At 40.7% G+C, this 21,073-nt stretch overlaps 1 protein-coding gene across 1 annotated transcript in view; it reads left to right on the top strand.

Annotated features, from left to right (window-relative positions):
* Positions 1 to 996: 996 nt before the first annotated feature.
* NR3C2 (nuclear receptor subfamily 3 group C member 2) overlaps positions 997 to 21,073 on the top strand; it is a 354,747-nt gene continuing 334,670 nt past the window's right edge. The window contains exons 1-2 of the mRNA XM_043567788.1: positions 997 to 1,370; positions 6,801 to 8,559. Of these exons, the coding sequence (XP_043423723.1) occupies positions 6,803 to 8,559 (1,757 nt within the window). The 5' untranslated portion in view covers positions 997 to 1,370; positions 6,801 to 6,802. The remainder of the gene's footprint in view (positions 1,371 to 6,800; positions 8,560 to 21,073) is intronic.

A 21,073-nucleotide genomic window follows, 5' to 3' on the forward strand; every position in this document is an offset into this window, starting at 1 on the left:
GAGAGTCAAGGTGGGGGTGGTTGGAGGGAAACCGAAATTTCTTCTTGCAGACACTCGATCCTTAGAAAACTGTTTGATTCCATACCCCTCATGTATGTTTCTCCCAATTATGTGCAACCCCTCCCACCCATTATAAAGAAGTGAATACCCTTGATGGTAAGCTTTCTTTCAAATTGAGCTAGTGGAAAAATCCAATACTAAACTAATAAATGCACCAACAAAATCATAAAGGAGACCAGCAGCTTTTGACCCTGGCACTTTTTTTTTTTTTTTTTTTTTTGGTGGGTTGGGGGTGGGAGAGAGGCTGCGTTTAAAGGGCTTTGGCTGCACTGAAATCACTCACTTTTCCCTCACGGTTAAAACAAGGAAATTCAAATCGAGTGGGAACGTGATCCTTTTGCTCGCTGGCAGCGACGCTGCGGCTGCTCCGCTGAGAGGTAACTCGCAAGACCGAGAAAAGGGGCGGGGAGAGGAACCTCGGGGGTCGGGTAAAGCCCACTAGGAGTCCTCCCCTGCGCGTGGACGCTGTGGGCGGTGCCTGGGCCAGGACTGCCGCTCACCTGGCGCTGCAGGTGGAGAGCCTGAGGGAACAACACCTTGACTGGGTCTCGGGAAAACCGACTTCTTCCGCGTCACCACACTTTTCACGTCTTTCCAGATAGCCTGAGGTCGGCCAGGAGGAGAGTCAGGTGGGAGCGAGCAAGTTTGGGGCAGTGGAGCGAGAGGGGCTGGGGTCAGAGCGTGGATGGTGCCCAGTACCCAGTGTCGTAGCTGCTGCCCGGCACCCCAAGCACCCGCCGTGGCTGCGGCTTTAAGGGAGCTGCCGAGTCTAGGCTGTGTCGCAGCAACTTTGTATCAGTCATGTCGCCCTCCTGGTGACTGACAGCCACGATTGTCCAATGAGAAGCCCGCCTGACCTGTGCAGCGTGGAGCTTTGCTTCCCTCCGGGCCAATGGGAAGGGCTCAGGGGGGCGGGATAGCAACCTGAACTTTATCTGGACATGTGACCACCCCGGCCCTGGAGCTGGCCCACTCCCCCTCCGGGCTTTCGCCCGCCCTCTCTCCCTCTTTCCCTTCCCACTTCGCCCGCCCTGGCCCTGGCCCTGGCCCTGCCCCCTCCTCTCCGCCTCTCCGCGCCCGGGGTGTCATTGGGCCGGGGAGACGCAAGCCAACTTCAGGCTGCTCGGAGGAAGCCCGTGCAGTCACCTGGGTGCAAGAGCGTTGCTGCCTCGGGCTCTCTCGCTGCAGGGAGAGCGGCACTCGCTGGCCTGGATGTGGTTGGATTTAGGGGGGCTCCGCAGCAGGGGTGTCGTGGCGTTGGCGAGCGCTGCAACAGGTAGACGCCGAGAGAAGGACCCCGGCCGAGGCAGGTGTGTAGGGGTGCGCCGCGGGGCGCCGCTTGCCGGACTCGGCTTGCGGCCGCCGCACGGGAGCGTGCACTTTGCAGGGAGAAGTGGCTGCGTAATCCGGAGGCACAGTCAGTATGGTGCTGTGTGCTTGTTGTTTTGTTTTGGTTTTCCACTTTTTCCCCCCTTTGGCCGCCAGAGGACTATTTTGGGAAAGTTTGGCCACTTTGGATAAATGCCCTCTAACGAGCAGCTTTCAACTGCCTTTGGCAGTGGGAGGTCTACCACCCTTCCCTTTCCCCAAGGGTGAATTTCGGATCGTTTTCCTTTTACAATTTTTAAAGGACGTTTGAATAATATTTCTTTCCTCTATCAATTGCGGAAGCACCCAGATCTTAGCTGGAGGTGTAGCGGTTAAGGGCAGTTGAAGGAGATACAGAATCCTGATGGAGCCTGTTTGAAGGGGGCTCTGGAAATTCGTGCATTTACTGCCCCTAGTATTATAAAACTCTTGGGAGAGGCAAATGCTTTCTGTGGCATCAGTTGCAATTGTAAAGGCAGGGGAGAAGGGATGAAGCTTCTTTTGATGTCATCCGTACCCTACTACTGAATTTAGGTGCATGGCTTTTCCTACTGAATTTTAAAAGACCAGGTGTGAATCATAATGATCTAGGGTACCATCAGTTTTAACTATTTATTATAACCTAGAAGTTAGGAAAACTTTTGTTTGATAGCAGACAAGTTTTGGAAACCGCCGAATTCCTAATACACTAATTTGCTTCTTAACATTTGTATTGCCATTTCTCCAGGTGCTGTTATTGATGGTATTTACATAGTAATGATAACAGCGTTCCCCATCTGTGAAGTTCTGTGAAGTTTTAATTTTATGTTTGAGTTCAGGGCACACTGTCGCTGAAATGCCTGAGGATAGAAGTTTAAAAAAAATAATCTAAAGGAGAGCTTTTTCCTTTAAGGGAGAAATAGTGTGGCTTGGGGATTTTAGAAAGATCAGGTGGCTGAGTGAATTAGGTGAGTGAATAGAAATCAGGTGTGCTCAGTTCTAACTGGTTCTCCAGCACTCTTAGGTGACCTTGGGCAGGTTTCTATCATTTACCTCCTCTATAAAGGAGGGGAACATCATAATAGTTCCGTAGTGGGGGTGACATAAAAGTAGTTAAGAATGGCAAACTTTTACAACGATACAACCAGTGAAAATTGTGACTTTAAGATTCTGTCTTTAAGGTGCCATATTATAGTGAAATAACTATAGAAAATGATATGTTTTAAGTGGGACTAGGTTGGGGGGGATATTAAAAGTGAAAGTTTTCAGATAAAATATAAATTGGCAAGAATCTTTGTTAATATTCCTGAAAAAAGCTATTTCCTTATGGAAAAGAACAATTTAACACAGACTGTAAAACATAAAATTTTAAAGTCAGATTTTTCCTTTGCAGAAATAGTGTTTAAGAGCATATGCGTAGCTTAAGGTAGAACTTCTATCAGTGCTTTTTCTTTTGTGAAATTTCCTTTATGTTTTGGGGGGAGGTCATTTGCATGAAAATTAAAGGATCTTTCTGGTTCTTGTCTTTGTCCCAAGAGCGCCTCTGTTATAGTTTCCGATGTAAGGGAGACAAGTCTGATTCTATATAAGCTAGATGTGTATACCAGTGTCTGCTTCATCTTATACTTCAGTAACAAAAACTTTTCCTTTACCCTCTGGTTATTAAGTTCTATGAGGCTCATATTCATCAACTAAAATTATCATTATTTACTAGTACGTTCAGGTTAACTGAAATTCTGATCAAGCCATGGTTATTGTGTCAATTCCAGAAAGACAACCTAGGTTTCTTGGACAACATAGGAAATCTATTTTTTTTTTTTATACAGAGAAGACTGATTAAAATAATAGGGGGAACTCAGTATAAAATATTTTAATAATCCTAAATTTTAAAAAAACTCTGATCTTGAAAAATGTTTGCAGTAGAAGCCATGCAGATGCTAATATCCTCTAGTCTTGTGCCTTACTGTTGCCAATCTTTATTTCCTTTGTTGAGAAGTGCATTAAGTTGGTAGATGAATACGGTACCTTAAATAGAACTAATTTAGATTTCAGTAAAGCCTTTTGCAAATTCTTTAACGATAGCCCTGTCAATAACGTGGTGAAATGCAGGCTGTTTTATGTTATTATTAAGGGTTCAAGGCTAGCCAAACAGGACTTGGAAAGTTGTGATCAGCTGTATGTTAGCTGATAAGGTGCTTCCTTGTAGAGTGCCTTAAGATTGTACTTGCCTGCTATCTCCCATGTTGATTCTCTTCAAATCTTCATACAGCCTCACAAGTCTTAGATTTGGCTCCTGCTTTAAGGCAGTATGATGAAAGACATCCCTTAGAATATTAGTAGGTGTTGTGAAAAAAGGGGGCAGTGGCCAAATTATTTAGAGGACATTGGATTAGAAAGGAAACAGGTTTCTGTACTGGAAAACTTCTCAGGAGTTTAGCAGGCAGATTTACAGTGTGAAACTTCAAAAAAGCAGTAAGTGATCACCCTTTCCAAAAAAACGTTTGGAGGATGGATTTTGGAGAGGGATCTGGAGCTGGGGATTCTCCTTTCAGACTCAGGGTAGATAGGCCTGTTGCTTGGAGTGGGGGGCGGTGTGGGGGTGCAGATGAATAATGCAGCTAGGTGGAAGGTGGGGAGGCTGGAGCTTTTGGAGGCCTTTGGCAAAGGTGCCTAGGCAAGGGTAACCTGCAGTCACTAGGGTATAGGGTGGTGCAGTTCACCAAGACAAGAATGTGGATTTAGGGACAGTGTTCCAGGAAAGGGGTGTGATACACAGAAGATGTTCAGTTTTTTTTTTTTAAGTTTATTTTTATGTATTTATTTTGGGAGAGAGAGAGTGCACATGAGCTAGTGGGAAAGGGGCAGAGAGAGAGAGAGGGAATCCCAAGCAGGCTCCTCACTATCAGTACAGAGCCCTATATGGGATTCAAATTCCTGAACCATGAGATCATGACCTGAGTCGAATTCGGATGCTTAACTAGCTGAGCCACCCAGGCACCCCAAGATGTTCAGTTTTGAACATGAATAGGCATGTTTCTTGTGGTGTTTAATGTATTTGGACCTAAAACATCTATACCTTAGATATGCATCCATTCAAGTTTGGTATGGGGTGGACAGAATATTCTTAGGTGGAGGTAGAAACACAGAATACTTGTAGTTTTCAACTTAAGTCTGGTTTTTTTTCAACTTGTCTTTCATCCATACTAAATTTTTTGGCTGGAGTTACCAGATAAACAACTATTGTAATTTGTCATTTTCCCCTGTTTTGTGATTGACTTGTGATTAAGAACTTATAGAATCTTCTTTAAAAAGTAGGCTACATACCGGAGTTTAATCATCACAAATTGAGTATCGATTATATTATAATGAAAGATTTTTTATTTGTACTAGGTATCTGCTTAGGATGCAGTGGTGAAATTGATAGTTTTTGCCTCTTCAAATCAAGTGTAGAATACAAAGAAGTAAGAGGTATTTATGGTACTCAGACAATTTAGGCCTTAAATGTCATAATACAGCTTTGTGATGTCTATTGCCAATTTATTTAGTAGAGCCATTCTCTTATTTTTCTCTGTTAATTAACATAAGTTCTGTGGCCTGAGGACTTCCTGGTCTCTTTTTCAGGAGAAGCTAGGGAGGATGGAGGTAGTGCCTGGCCAAGGGGGTGGGGGTGGGGCGGGGAAGGATGAGAGGGCCTAAAGTAATGTTGGTGTACGGATCTGCAGAAACTGCACTGGACTTTTATTTGGGTCATGGATTGTTTACAGACCTGAAAGGATTTGAAAAATGTATACATAATGACTTCAGCAGTTTTGTATGTTAAAATGTACAAATGAAATTTGTACTGAGAATGAGTTAATTTTCTTTAAAATATGTTCATTAAGAGTGGTGGGTCTCAAAGCGAGGAGTGAATATTGCCACCTCCCCCCCCCCCCCCCCCCCCGCAATGGCCAAGGGGCATTTGGCAATGTGGAGACATTTTTGGTCGTCACAGCTGGGGATGGGGAGTGCTACTGGAGTCTAGTGCGTAGGTGTCAGAGATATTGCTAAACATCTTACAGTGCAGAAGGACAGACCTTCACACAGAGAATTATCAGGCCCCAAATGTCGGTAGTGCCGAGGTCGAGATACCTTGCTGTAGAGAGACCTGGGATTACATTTCAGCCCTGCCGTATAGCTGTGTGGCCAGAGCCTCGGTTTCCCCAATGTATCATTTGGATAATAGTTTTACTGACCTTATAGGGTTATTAGGGTAAATAAGAGGCTTATAATGTTCCATTGAGTTATATAATGCATAGAATTATGTAAATATAGCCTATTATAATGATTTTGTCTATGAAATAAATTTATATAGAGAGTCAGTGAATATGATTGTATATCTAAGAAGAAAAAAAAACAGCCTTTGGGCTCCCTGAGGATGAGGACTGCACCTGTTTTGTTTATCACTATAGATTCAGTGAGTCTTTATAGGCCTAGGATGTAGCACGCACTTGGTAAATATTTGTTGAATGAATGAACACATAAATTGTCAGGACTCAGACTTCCTCCATTTGCTCTTGAAAATAAAACTGTCTTTGCTAGAAGTCTTTATAGCAGAGGTACCACTAAGTAAGGATGCATGTTGAAGTCCCTGTCAGTATTGAAATACAGAGAATCTGGTGGTGACATTCCCAGCTTCTCATACTGCCTGTCTGAACTATGGACCATCTTAGTTAATCAGGATATATGAATCTTTTCTTTTCAGAACTGATACGGGATTATCTTCATCACTAACACATTTTAAGAAAATATTATTTTTTAAAAAAATATTATTTTTCCTGCGATAATTCACTTGATAACTTTAATTTTATATTGAGAAATGGTAACATTGATTGCATTTCCATATGGTTTTTAATAAAACCATGTAGATCTGGAAAGCAGCTTCCATATGCTGCAAGACTCCAAACGTTTTGGAGTCAGAAGATTTAGTTTTAAACCCATATTCATCACTTATTATGTCTTTGACTTTGGGCAAATAACCCATATGACTGAGCTCTCAGTTTCCTCCTTGTCTGCCTCATCAGTCCCCAGGATTACTCTGAATATTACGTGAGTTGACGTTTGTGAACGTTCTTTGCAAATTCTAAAACATGTATTATAGCAAATATGTTACTTTTACTTACATGCAAAATAATTTTGTATGCTTGCTGCTCATATTCTGGCCTCTGGACAAGTTATAGTCAGTACTCTGTTATAGCACCCCAAAAAGGTAATAATTTTAATATAACTAGAAGTACTGTTTATAATAAGTAGAATATGTATTTGTAGTTTAATAAATGCAACTTTAGAATGTCTTCTAGGGTGATATGGCTATAAATGACTCTAATTCGATTTTTTAATATAAATTTATTTGTTAGCTATGGAGACCAAAGGCTACCACAGTCTCCCTGAAGGTCTAGATATGGAAAGACGGTGGGGTCAAGTTTCTCAGGCTGTGGAACATTCTTCCCTGGGACCTACAGAGAGGACCGATGAGAATAACTACATGGAGATTGTCAACGTAAGCTGTGTTTCCGGTGCTATTCCAAACAACAGTACTCAAGGAAGCAGCAAAGAAAAACACGAACTACTCCCTTGCCTTCAGCAAGACAATAATCGGTCGGGGATTTTAACATCTGATATTAAAACTGAGCTGGAGTCCAAGGAACTTGCTGCAACTGTAGCTGAGTCCATGGGTTTATACATGGATTCCGTAAGAGATGCTGACTACACCTATGATCAGCAGAACCAACAAGGAAGCATGAGTCCAGCGAAGATTTATCAAAATGTTGAACAGCTGGTGAAATTTTATAAAGAAAATGGCCATCATCCTTCCACCCTAGGTGGTGTGAACAGGCCCTTGAGATCCTTCCTGTCTGACTCTGGGAGCTCTGTGAATGGTGGGGTCATGCGTGCCATCGTTAAAAGCCCTATCGTGTGTCATGAGAAGAGTCCATCCGTTTGCAGCCCCCTGAGCATGGCCTCTTCAGCTTGCAGCCCTGCAGGAATCAGCTCTGTGTCCTCCACGTCTGCCAGCTTTGGCAGCTTCACAGTGCACAGCCCTATCACCCAGGGGACTCCGTTGACATGCTCCCCTAATGTTGAAAACCGAGGCTCCAGGTCGCACAGCCCGGCACACGCCAGTAATGTGGGCTCTCCTCTATCAAGTCCATTAAGTAGCATGAAATCCCCAATATCCAGCCCTCCGAGTCATTGCAGTGTAAAATCTCCGGTCTCCAGTCCTACTAACGTCACTCTGCGATCCTCTGTGTCTAGCCCTGCAAACGTCAACAACTCAAGGTGCTCTGTTTCCAGCCCTTCCAACACAAACAACAGATCCACGCTTTCCAGTCCAACTGCTAGTACTGTGGGATCTATCTGTAGCCCTGTAAACAATGCCTTCAGCTACACTGCCTCTGGCACCCCTGCTGGATCCAGTGCAGCCCGGGATGTGGTTCCTAGTCCAGACACCCACGAGAAAGGTGCTCACGAGGTCCCCTTTCCTAAGAGTGAGGAAGTAGACAGTGCCATCTCCAATGGTGTGACTGGCCAGCTTAACATTGTACAGTACATAAAACCGGAGCCAGACGGGGCTTTTAGCAGCTCATGCCTAGGAGGAAATAGCAAAATAAATTCTGACTCCCCTTTCTCGGTACCAATAAAACAAGAATCAACCAAGCATTCGTGTTCAGGCACCGCTTTTAAAGGGAATCCAACAGTGAACCCATTTCCATTTATGGATGGTTCATATTTTTCCTTTATGGATGATAAAGACTATTATTCTCTATCAGGAATTTTAGGACCACCTGTGCCCGGCTTTGATGGTAACTGTGAAGGCAGTGGATTCCCAATGGGGATTAAACAGGAACCAGATGATGGGAGCTATTACCCAGAGGCCAGCATCCCTTCATCCGCTATTGTTGGTGTGAATTCAGGTGGACAGTCCTTTCACTACAGGATTGGTGCTCAAGGTACAATATCTTTATCACGAACAGCTAGAGACCAATCTTTCCAACATATGAGTTCCTTTCCTCCTGTTAATACTTTAGTGGAGTCATGGAAGTCACATGGTGACCTGTCGTCTAGAAGAAGTGATGGGTATCCAGTTCTAGAATACATTCCAGAAAACGTATCCAGGTAAGTTGGCTTTTCCTCCTTTTTTGAAAATCATGGCTTTATAAAATGTTGAAAAAGTATTTGCAGTTGGTAATTTTAAACACATTTCAGTTTACTGTTTTATGTTTGCTTTCAGGATGGTCATTGAGTGCTCCCCTCTTTCCTTGCTAGTATAATGTTACTGCTTTTTTGAAATAGAGGAAAAAAAAAACCTCTTAAATTCTTTTAGGAAATACTGGTGTTGATCTTCAAGGAGGGAGCCTATATGGGTGTCCCCTCCCCCGCTTCTACATTGCCTATTGTAGGTGTTTGGGAAAGACTTGTTTTGTACTGCCTGCTACTGTATTTACTTTAGCAGACTAGCGCTAGACTGTTTCTTTAGCTGTATACCAGTTCACTAGAATTGTTTTAAATTCATTTCTTTGTGGTTTTAGTCTTTTTCCTTAGCTTTTTTTTTTTAAATTCATCTCTTCATTGGTTGTGAAATATGAAATTGAACCCCAAATCTGTTACCCACAAGCTCTGCACCCTCTTGGTCCTTTTCTAGGTAGGTTAATTGTATGTAAGTTATGGTTTTCAATACAAATAAATCATTTCCTTAACTGTGAGGGCTTTTAAAGACTCAGCACATCTAAAATTACTAAGTGGACAGTCTTGTTTTCTTACTCATATTGGAAGTAAAATATGTCACAGCAGTTTTGAATTGGTAGATTTACAGCTTTTATGATCTGCAAGAGGACATGCATTACTTACTGTAAAATATCTCTTGACTTTCCTTTTTGCAGATGGCATATTGTGTATGTTTAGAAAAAAATGAGGTTTTTGGTATGACTGTAAAGGGTGGTTCTAAGTTATATAGTGAATACTTGTATTGAACTTGGCTTCAGTACTGTTTTTATTACATGGTTGTGATAAATGATCCCTTTATTGAACATATAAAAAATAGATTTCCTAGATGTAGTTCATTCCTTTGGCATTTAGGAATACACAGATATTTTCCCTAAAAACTTATGTTATGGGAGATACGTTCATCCCATTAGCAACAGAGGGCTTACATGTATTTCTGTATCTTTCTTCTTCCGTTCTGCCTTCCTTATGAGCCAAAAGCTAAAACTTTAATTGGTGCACTCCTTTCCTTGTCATTGATGCACACCTTGCTCCTCTGGCCTTTATGGAAGCAAACATTCCATTTAAAGGATACGTTATAACAATTGTCCATAGCATGAACTGTCATACTGGGATCCTGCCTGTCTCTTAAATTCTAAACACTAATGCAACGTAGCCTAAGACAGCATGGCTTTCATCAGAAACAAACTCAGCATGTGGTCTACTGCTAGTGCTTTGTTTTACTTTCAGAGAAGGAAATTTTGCACACGATGTTGATATTTTCGTGAGTGATGTTTTTAGTGAGTTAGTATGAGGGAGTGTAGCCTGGTAGTGGAGGGCATGCTGCCATGGTCGAAATCTCAGCTGTGCCACTTAATTGCTTTGTGTCACTGCCCAAATCCCTTCACCCCTGAGCTTTGGTTTTCTCCTCCCCGGGGGGAGGGGGGGGGGGAAGAAAAAAGGAAAGAAAAAGAATTCAGTAGTACCCATCTCAAAGGTAGTTAGGATAATTGAGTGAATTTATGAGAAGCACTTTGCCTATCATCTGGCATGCAATAGGTATTATATACATTTTAGCTATTCCTGCTAACATTTGATTAGGTTGCACAATTTTTAGTTTTCATTTCTTTTAGTTTTTTGTTTTCTTCATTATATGAAATTACACAAAATATTTTGAAGAAATATTTTATACATAATTGAAAGAAATATTTGTTAATTCTTATGATTGAATCCTACTCTGATTATTATTATTTTTTATGGTTAGGCACCATACATTTGCCATTACGTTTCTTTTTTTTTTTCAATGTTTATTTATTTTGAGAGAGAGAGAGAGTGTACACCTGCACAAGCCAGCATGAGCAGGGAGAGGGGCAGAGAGAGAGGGGGAGAGAGAATCCCAAGCAGGTTCCATGATCATCACGGAGTCCCACTAGGGGCTCCATCTCACAACCAGGAGATGATGACCTGAGCTGAAATTAAAGACGCTTCACCGACTGAGCCACCCAGGCACCCCTGCCACTACATTTCTATTTATGCTTTATTAGTTTTGAAGGCAGTTGCTTTAGGTAATGATATTCTGGGTAGCAATAGTAGAGATATAGTAGATAAAATCATCATCAGTTCTCTGCTGTTTTGTTCTGCATCCTCTTTCCACTACTTTAATGGTAGTTTTTACACTCCTGAAGCCCCTCCCGATGTTCTAGTGACCCATAGCCTTAAACATGTTAATGTGAATCAGGGACCTTGAGCCTGCTCTGTGTTTGTGGGCACTGGAGGTGTTGTTCATTGTCTCTTCAGGAGGATTCCAAAATTCTTCACGTATGTGTTAGCATCATCAGAGGGGATTCATTTTGTTTACATGCATGTTAGTGTGGTTGCTAGTTTGTAGAAGTTTCCCCCAAACTTTTAATAACAAAGCTTTATTGTCATTTGAAGCCACTTATAGCCTGCTGGTTCTTTACAGCCTTTTCTGGTGAATATTATTGAAACCTGCTGTTTTGATCATTCTCAGAATAAAGGCTCAAGGATCAGAAGATATTTAGATTTTTTTTCTAGATTGCAGTCTACGTGTTATAATATTTAACCTCATCTATGCTTCATCTCTGGTCTCTTATTTTGTGTCTTTTGGATCAAAATCGAGCCTTTTTGTCTATACCTTAATGTGGGATGATGATACCCTGTTCTGGGGGATGTGGAATAGATTAAAGAATTACAGGTTGTGGAGGATCAAGGCGGTGTGTGACTGTTCCGAGGTTTGGTAATAATCATTGTCTTTAGATTGAACTGGAAACTGTTTTCTAGTAGTGTCAAAGTGTTGTTTGGGATTCCTGAGACCCTTTCAAGGAGGGTTGTGAAGTGAAAGATCATGCATCGGTAAAAGATCCATTCAAAATGGAAGATAGACCAGTGCTAGTGTATGAAAAATTTACTAATAGGGTTTCAGATTCTGCATTGCAACTAACCTTTAAGAAACTACTCACTTGCAGTTTTCAAGGTAGTGTCAAAGAATCACATCTGCATTTATCTCCAATGATCGTTAAAATGCTCCTCCTTTTTCCAACAACATATCCGTATGAAGCCAGATTTTCTTCATACTCTTGAACCAAAACCTGTCGCCACACATTGAATGCACAAGTAGATATGAAAATCCAGCTGTCTTCTATTAAGGGAGACAATAGACTTGCAAAGATGTAAAACGGTGCCTCTCCTCACTCAAGTTTTTGGGGAAACATAGTTATTTTTTTCATAGACCTATGCTTATGTGAACATGTAATGGCTTCTTATTTTTAAATGATTTAAAATGAGCATTAGTTTTAAATTCTAATATGGTAAATACCATTAGATCTAGCTGACCTAAACAAAAGCTTTTTGGAATCCTCCATACATTTTTAGAGTGGAAAGGTGTCCTAAGACCCCAAAGTTGAGAATTACTGGTCTCTTCTATTCTCTACACCCTTTGGCAGTGAATGAAAAAAGACGTTATTACTTTATTTATGTTAGCCTTCCTGAATATGATGCTGAGGAAGGAGTGCCCTATTCCAATAAGAAAAATGATTCTCCTCTAGTTAATTTTTCAAGCTGATAGAAGTGAGTAATGGCTGTGAAGTGTGTGTTGTCCTCCTCTCTGTGGGCATCCTGTAAGAGCGGTGACGAAAGCCATCTGTCTGTTAATCATTTCCAGCGAGTAGATTGCCTGAGCACCACAGTGTAAAGTAAATTATGACACAAGCTGAATGTAAAGCTTTGAGGATGGACACTGGACCTAGTTGTGTCATGTCGATTGGAGTTTCCCTGTCATCTAGGACACAAACAAAACTGTGACCATGGTGAGTCACAGCTTCTCTTGGCCTCAGTTTCTTCATTTAAAGTGGTTGTGTTGAACTCGGTGCTCTCCTGAGGGTCTGCCAGCAAAACCATGGAGTGGCTGTGCAGTTTCCTTGGAGTTCTGTTTGTGAAAAATCAAGAGTATCCTTTAACATATTTGCTAATCTGGTTTGGAGTATATTTTAATGGCAGGTCCAGATCTGTGGTTTCCAGGGTGTCCTGGATAGAAAAATATTATTGTAATTTTGCCATTTGTTATTACTATTTTTTAATGTTTGTTTATTTTTGAGAGAGAGAGACAGAGCATGAGTAGGGAGGGGCAGAGAGAGAGGGAGACACAGAATCCAAAGCAGGCTCCAGGCTCCGGGCTGTCAGCACAGAGCCTGACATGGGGCTTGAACCCATGAACAGTGAGATTGTGACCTGAGCAGAGCCAAATTGGATCCAAAGTCAGATGCTTATCTGACTGAGCCACCCAGGTGCCCCACCATTTACCATTTAAAAACAAGAAGCAGTGACTTATTTCAGTTTGAAAAGCAGAGGTTTTTTAAAATCAAATCTTTTGTAAAATTTGATACTCACTATGAATTTATTTTTCTTTTAACTTCACCATTTCTTTTGAAGACAGGGTTTTTCTGTTGACACAACATTGATGTTTATGGTGATGGTCATAGTCACCCTGATAGCATCATAACATGCGCTAACATTGACTTAGACCTTTGAATGTAAAGTTCACTGTTTCAAAGGGCATATTCTGGTAGGTTTCAAGATGAATGATCAGGTGTTTATCTTATTCTATGCTGCATTTTTTTTTCCATGATAGAGTGAAACAATTTAGTAAATAACCTATGGTTATTTTTTTTTTTCAGTTGTGCCTAGAGTTTTTAAAAACTTACCTTCTGTAGTACACCAAAAGGTATAGAATTCAAGGAGTTTGTTAGAATAGTTACCTGTCCCTTAGCAGACTTTCTGAGTAAACCAGTGAGATCTAAATATGTCTATGTAATGCAGAGTATGAAAGACTGATGGGTTGTTTTTTTGTTTTGTTTTGTTTTGTTTTGGAGGGGAGGTGGAATTGGAGTGATTGAGTATTCATACTTCCTATAATAAATAAATCCATTAAGAATTACTTAGGTCATTTGGAAGTGAAAACCTGGAACTTTCTTTTTCTTATTATTTGTCTTACAATATTTTGATTTTGAAATTGCTGGTGTACCTAGAATTTCTCCCGGTTAGTATTCTAAATAATATTTTTAGAAATGATTTCACAATGAGACTTGCTTCTCCTGATGATTCATCCACTTTCATTCATTTATGGTATTTTTGGTAAGAGTAGTGATAATTTTATTGAAAAAAAAAAAAAGAAGAAAACCCTTAGTGGTTTTTAACGAACAAATCGCTATGTACAGTTTGATAAATTTTGCTTTTAACATCATAAGTGTCCTAGGTTTATATGTCAGTATGTCTACCTTTTATTATCTAAAGTATTAGATATACTTAATATACTTAGAACTGTTTACTTCATACTTTAAAAGTAGAGATAAAAGCCCTGCTTTCAGTTAAATAAACTCAAATTATTCAACTTCAGACTATTCAGGCTGTTTGCATATCCAGCAGTGGTGTGCTAGAACTAAGACCAGGGGATGTAGCATTTATGGATTTGATACCTTTTGCAGGAGTAAAATTCTGGATGTGTGTGACCTTTTCTATACTTGTAATGTTTAGAGTGGTACCAGATGTTATGTTGATCACAAGTAATTTAGGAGTAACACTTCACTTCCCCTAATGCTTTGATGGCATTAATTTTTTTCTCCAAAATAATATATTTTTTTTTCCAGGCTTTCAACTGTTGCTTTAGTTTAATACTACTCATCCACTGATAAAATTTCAGCTCTCCTGCTACATAGTGTATCATTTTCTTTCATTTGCTAAATTCAAATCAAGAGAAAAATATTAGCTTTTATATGGAACTTAAATATAGTCATTAAATTGTATATTTTTGTGGACTGCATTCCAAAGTTTGTTAGTGAAGACCCAGGAAAAAGAATTGTGTTAAATGTGTTGGTCTTTATCTTAAATTTTAGAATTTCTAGTTTTTAAAAAAAATTTTTTTTTCAACATTTTTTATTTATTTTTGGGACAGAGAGAGACAGAGCATGAACGGGGGAGGGGCAGAGAGAGAGGGAGACACAGAATCGGAAACAGGCTCCAGGCTCTGAGCCATCAGCCCAGAGCCTGACGCGGGGCTCGAACTCACGGACTGCGAGATCGTGACCTGGCTGAAGTCGGACGCTTAACCGACTGCGCCACCCAGGCTCCCCCTAGAATTTCTAGTTTTAAACTTGTCAAGTATAGGCTTTGTTTTCAGTTTTAAGAGTTTTAGAGGTAATGATGAAGTTAAAACATAATTACATATAAGCACCTGTTACTTAATGGATGCCTGGAAACCTCTGGATTTATTATTGTCAGTGGTAAGGCCAAGGCCAAACTATCTATGTAGAAAAGAGGTAGAAATCACTTGTATTTATGCAAGAAATAGAAAACTGTAGCATAAGGAAGGAAAAAGGACAAACAAAAAGTAATTTGAATACCTAAAAAGTTAATTCACTAGGGAGGGAGAGTGAGCTAATAACTGGCGATCTGAATATGTAACCATGGCTGTGACTTAATTAATGATATCTTCATTGTTATGTATCCTTACCTTATGTATTAGGAGTTGTTGAGACTTACAAATAAAAATTATAATCTAAAACAGAGTGAAATAAGATTTACAATGGGCAAAGTCAACTTTGGGTATTCTGACAGTATAAGATTATCTAGGCAAGTTTTGGAAAATGAGGAGTGGGGTGGTGGTGGTCAGAGTGGATATTTATCCTTAGTCTTGAAAAATTGGCAGAGGGTAGGAGTGGTCATTTCCTGATGGAGGGAGTTACGTGAGCTAAACTTGGAGATTGGCAGAAAACACTGAATGTGTCAAGATGTATGGCTGATTGTGACAATAGCGAATGAGGAGAAGAAAGGCTGTAACAGATTAGTTCTTTGGAACTAGAAGGGAATGGAACTTGAAAGTCACACTAAGAAATTTGTACTTAATTTGGTAGGTAATGAGGAACTATTGAAATGTTGGAGCAGGGAAGTGGCATGAGCTGAAGTGCACTTTGGAAAAACCTTAATTAGGCAATGGCTGTGGGGTGGAGCCTTGTTAAGAAATTTTTGCAGCAGTGCAGGGGAATGGGAACTTGGTTCTCTGGAGCAAGGATGTCCAGGGTAATGGAAAAAAAGAGACAGATGTGAGACATTACAGAAAAAGCCCTTGTAGGAGTTTGTATAAGGTTTTTATTTTGAAATAATCACAAACCTACCAAAAAAAAAAGTCCATTATGAACTAAAAAGCAGGACATTCTCTCACATAACCGCAATATAACCATCAAAATCAAGAAATTAACATTAAGTTACTTGCTTTAGGCCCATCTTGTGCTTTTTCTGCCCCAGTCCTGGAGTCAGCTATTTCTCCAAGGACTGCCCCATCCCCGCAGATACTTTCCTGTCTGCCTTTGGGATCTAACTCGGTATTCTGGGTCACAGGGCCACACTCCCCCCAACAGATGCCCTCCTTAGCCCACGCCAGCACTGACTCCCCCTGCTGGGCCATCCTCTCCCTGCTTGGGCGCTGCTCTGCACTAGACCATGTGAACGCATAGACACATGCATGCTTTCCCTCCGCCCCCGCCCTCCCCCCCCCCCCCCCCCCCCCCGCATTGGGCATCAGAGCCACCCTTGGGCTTGGTGCCCTACAGTGGGCCAAGAGACCTGTTCACACCCTACCCCCTACTGTGGATTTTTACTTTGCTATGTCTTGCCTAATGGTTTTAGGACTGAATTATTAAGAGAAAGGAGAGGACTAGATACTTAGGTAGAAATGGAGGGTAAAGTATGTGGAAAATCAGCGAAAACTCAAGTTGTGAGTTTGATTGTCATGGATAATGGTAAGCAATTAAGGGAAATGGAGAGGTCAAGAAGGAATAGGTCGGAGAAGAAGTGATGATTTATCTTGGTTCCATGAGTTTTAAGTTCCATACTACCTCTGACAGTAAGAGTCCTCCCTATAGGTGGAAATGTTGGTCTGGAGATGTGGGAGGCCTCTTCATAGAAGTGGCAGTTGAGGGTGTCAATGTGGGTGCTACTGCCCAGGGAGAGAATGTATGTATGACTCAGGTATGGCTTACAGTGCATTGTGAGAGGCATTTTGAGGAACAGAACCCCATTTAGGAGATGAGCAACACATCCTAATAAAGGAGACAGAGTTGTTTGGAGAATTAAGATAGTGCCGAGTCATGGATGCCAAAGGGAAGAATCATGTAGTCTTAGACTTTCCAAATTAGAAGGGCTCTAAGGCTATCTGTAAATCCAGGCCTGGAACTAAGGTCCAGAGAGATTACATGCCTTTTCCAATATCATACAAAGCAGTTGGTAGCAGAGCTGGGAGTAGATCCTGCCCTTTTGTCTATTACGTCATTCTTTCCTTCAGTAGGAGGTGGTGGTTCAAAACCTGGTGATGGGGGTGAGGAAGACTAGAAATTAGACTGAGTAGTTGGCGCTGGTGATTTTTCAAGAAGGACTTCTGTAGAGGGGTAGGAATGGGAATTAGACCGTGATCGGTTAAGGAATAAGTTAGGAAGAGGAGAAACTTAGGGGAGGTGGGCACAGGATTTACCCTTGGGAGGCATCTGTTCAGTGGTAAAGAGAAAGGGTGAGAGAACAGGTGGTAGCACAAAGGAGCAGCAGGATCAGAGTAAGGATTTTGTTGGACAGGTGAGATAATGACGAGGGTGGTGGAGGAGACTGTGCTGTGATTGAGATGGAAAATGTGAGGAGGAGGGCAGAGGATGACGAGGGCAGTGTCTGGGGAAGCTGAGAATAAAAGGGAGACTACGGTTAGCTGCAGGGTCAGGTATTTAACTGCCATATCGAACCAGTATATGTAAGCAGTTGCGGGCAGCCAGCATCACTGTTTTTAAGATAGGGAAACTGAGGCTCAGATGGTATTCGTGATTTGCCTAAGGCCACATAACTAAGGTAAATGAAGAAACAAATGCTTGAGATAGAGAAGAAAACTGAATGTCCTAAGAAAGATGGAAGTTTTAAAAACGTAAATCAAATTATGTGGCCAATATAAAGCCCTCTGGCTGCCTCTCATTGCAAGCAGCATAAGGTAAAATAATCGAGGGTCTGAAAAGCACTGAAATATCAGAGCTCTGTTTTCTTTAATATCTGTTTTTTCCCTGCTTATTCTGCACACTGACCTTTCTGTGACTCAAACTAACCGAGCCCCCTACCCTGTGGGGCCTCCATGCTTACTGTTCTCCCCGCTGAGGCTCTGCCTCCAGATTTTGGTTGCCTGTTCCTTCTTGTCACTTGGAATTAGCTTAAGTGTCACCCTCTCAAGGAGGTCTTCGGTGACAACCTATTTAAAGTGGTGACTCCACCCCCCCACCTTCTAACAACACGTCACAAACTTTTGTTGTCTTCATAGCACATACCTATCAGAAGTTATCTTTGTTTACTTCCTCCAATTAGAATGTAAACTTCTTGAGAGCAGGAACCTTATCTGTCTTGTTTGCCAGTGTATTTGTCATACCTAAGACAGTGCCAGGTACGTTGTTGATGTCCAGTAAATTATGAATGAATGAATGAATGAATGAATGAATGAATGAATGAGTTGCTTAGCAGAGGGACTTAGGGACAGACATGTATCTGGAATGACTGGGTAAGTGTTGGTGATTGTGTAAGACTCCTACAATTATTGTCAAATAACAGAATTGTGTTGTTAGCGAAAAGTTGGCGTGACCCATGAACATATTTTTAAGGATTTTCACAAAAATAATCAATAGGTACTGTCCTTGTTTTATCTAATCTCAGCATAATAAGGTAGTTGGTGATGTATTACAGGCTATATGGTGACATATTCTTAGTCTTTACTTACGAGGTCATTTATTTTTAATTTAGAAACGGTAAAATTCATTGTTTTGGGAGAAGTTTGGCCAAGTGAGTAGTCACATAACCACCAGGCATTCAAGAGAAAAATAGTTCTATCTTCCACTAAAATTCTTTTGTGTTGTCCCTTCACTCCTCTTCACTACCAAACCGTAGTGACCATTTATATGTTCCCCATCATTGTAGATCTATTTTTTTGTAGATTGTCTTATAAATGGAATTACACTTTTTATAGCCTTTTGATTCTGGCTTCTTTTATTTAGCATAATGCCTTTGACATTCATCCATGTTGTTGCCCGTATTATTAGTTTCCTTTTAGTGCTGAGTAGTATTCCATATATGGCTGTACCACACAGTTTGTTCATCCACTCACCTGCTGATTGACATTTGGGTTGTTTCCAGGTTTTGCTGTTACAAACAAAGCTGCTGTAAATATTCATATACAGCTCCCTGTATGGACATAGGCTTTATTTTTCTTCAGTAAATGCGTACATGTAGAATGGCTAGATCATATGGTAGGTGTAGGTTTAATTTTTAAGAGACTGTCAAGCTGTTTTCTGAAGTGATTGTACCATTTTTACATTCCCACCAACACTGTGTGAGATCTGGTTCCATTACATCCTTGCCAGCACTTGAGAGAGTCAGTCTTTTTAATTACAGACATTATGATAGGCGTGTAATGAAAACTCATTGTCATTTAAATTGGCATTTCTCTAATGCCTAAATGAAACTGAACATTTTTTTTTCCCATGTGCTTCCTTGCCATCCATATGCCTTCTTCTCATACCTGTTAACCCTTTTGTCCATTTTTATTGGATTGCTTTCTTCTTTTTGAGTTCTGTTATCAGTGGATATTAATGTAAACGTTTTGACAGAAGACCTAGAATGAAGATAAAATTAGCTATTTAAATTTCTGGATTAACAGTGGGAAAAATAATGGACAATTTTCGGATTATTTAGTACCTACTGTGTTCTTAATGTGGTCTTCACTGTATTCCTTTCTAGCTGTGGAAATGACTCACATGAGTATATACAGCTTTTTGTGTGTGTGTGTGTGTGTGTGTGTGTGTGTGTGTGTGTGTGCGCGCGAGGGGGCTGGGTAGTAGTTCTGTAATCATGTGTTCCATTGAATGATGCAGGTGAGAACTGTTACCAAAGATTAGAAAGGAAAGAGTTCTCTGTGGGCTGGAATAGCCAAGAAAAGCTTCATAAAGGGGATGAGATTTCAGGCAACAATTGAAGATTGGTGATGTTTGGTGAGGAGTAGAGATGTATTAGAGGATAAGCATCAACACAGGTCAGGTGTGTGGACAGAGGACGAAGCCCCCTTGGGTTGCTTTAATTGTATTTAGGGAAAACTAGATTATAGAAAATCTGAGAGTGCCAAAAAGAAGTGTTGGGCACTTTTAACATAGCATTATTAAACATTCTTTTAACCTGGAAATGACATAAAAGGGTAGATAGGGAAATCTGATGAGGGAGATAAGAAATAGTGAATGAAACAATAGGAACAGTTGAAAGGCTATTGTATTGATAATTCAAACCTAGGGGATAAGTGCTGAGTGGTTGGGATGGTGGGCTGGGGATAGAAGTTCGAGTGTGAAGGAAGAAATAATTGAATGCCAGATCATCTGACCCAAAGCCTTTTCTTTTCCACTATACCACTAAGCCATTTGTGCTAAACCCCACAAGACGTAGATTGCCACGGGGTATAAGGAACAAAAATAGTAATAAGGAAGACATTTAAACATAATTATGACTCTAAGAGAAAAGAAGTGAAATAATTTTATGTGGATGAAGATAAAACCTGATCATTTCGATACCAAAATAGAATACTTTTTTATTAGACTGTGGAGGAAAAAAAAATACCCCTGGGAAATGGAACAGGAAGAGCTGAACAGGTTTGGCAAAGTTGGAAAACAAGCTGGTAAAAGATGATATAAATGCATCAGAAGTATTATGGATTTCAGAGGTGCACACAGGTCTGTAAATGAGCAGAATCCTAGCTTGTTCGGAGGCCCGTTTATTGTGTCCCCAAGTAACTGCTGTTTGAATTAGCAGGGCTCTTTCCGAAACTGGGCACATGGTTGTTTTCCTCCATCACATGTTACAGTTTATATTTACTTAATAAATGTTTTTCTGATAAGTTTGAGAAGAGATTCCAAGGACAAAGTTTGGGAGTGGAGAGATTTCATGGGAGCAGATCTCCACTTTGCTCCAATTTGGATTCTTAGCTGTATTTTTGAAGTGCAGATTCTGTTCAGAGCAGCTTTTGTTCTTGGAACTACTGTATGATGGCAGAATAATATATGTTCATCGAATGCAAAGTATTTTTTTCTTGGTTTCTCCATCATTTTCAGACCCAGCTGAGGTAAATGTGCATGTGAGGTATTCCTTTGAGACTCCTGGAAGCATTTGAGTTTTCTGTATGTGGTAGAAATATGATAATTTTGTTGACATATACCCTGTATTTTGGACTTGGTTGCTATGATTCAGGTGCAAACAGCACTTTTCCCCTGTCCTAAATACTGTTTTTTAGCAAAGTGAAGAAACTGACAGATGGGTAGAGTAAGGGAAGGAGAGGTTATAAGCATGGTAACCTTTCATAGTG

This window comes from Prionailurus bengalensis, chromosome B1 (genome assembly GCF_016509475.1).
Source record: "Prionailurus bengalensis isolate Pbe53 chromosome B1, Fcat_Pben_1.1_paternal_pri, whole genome shotgun sequence".
NCBI classification, from domain to species: domain Eukaryota; kingdom Metazoa; phylum Chordata; class Mammalia; order Carnivora; family Felidae; genus Prionailurus; species Prionailurus bengalensis.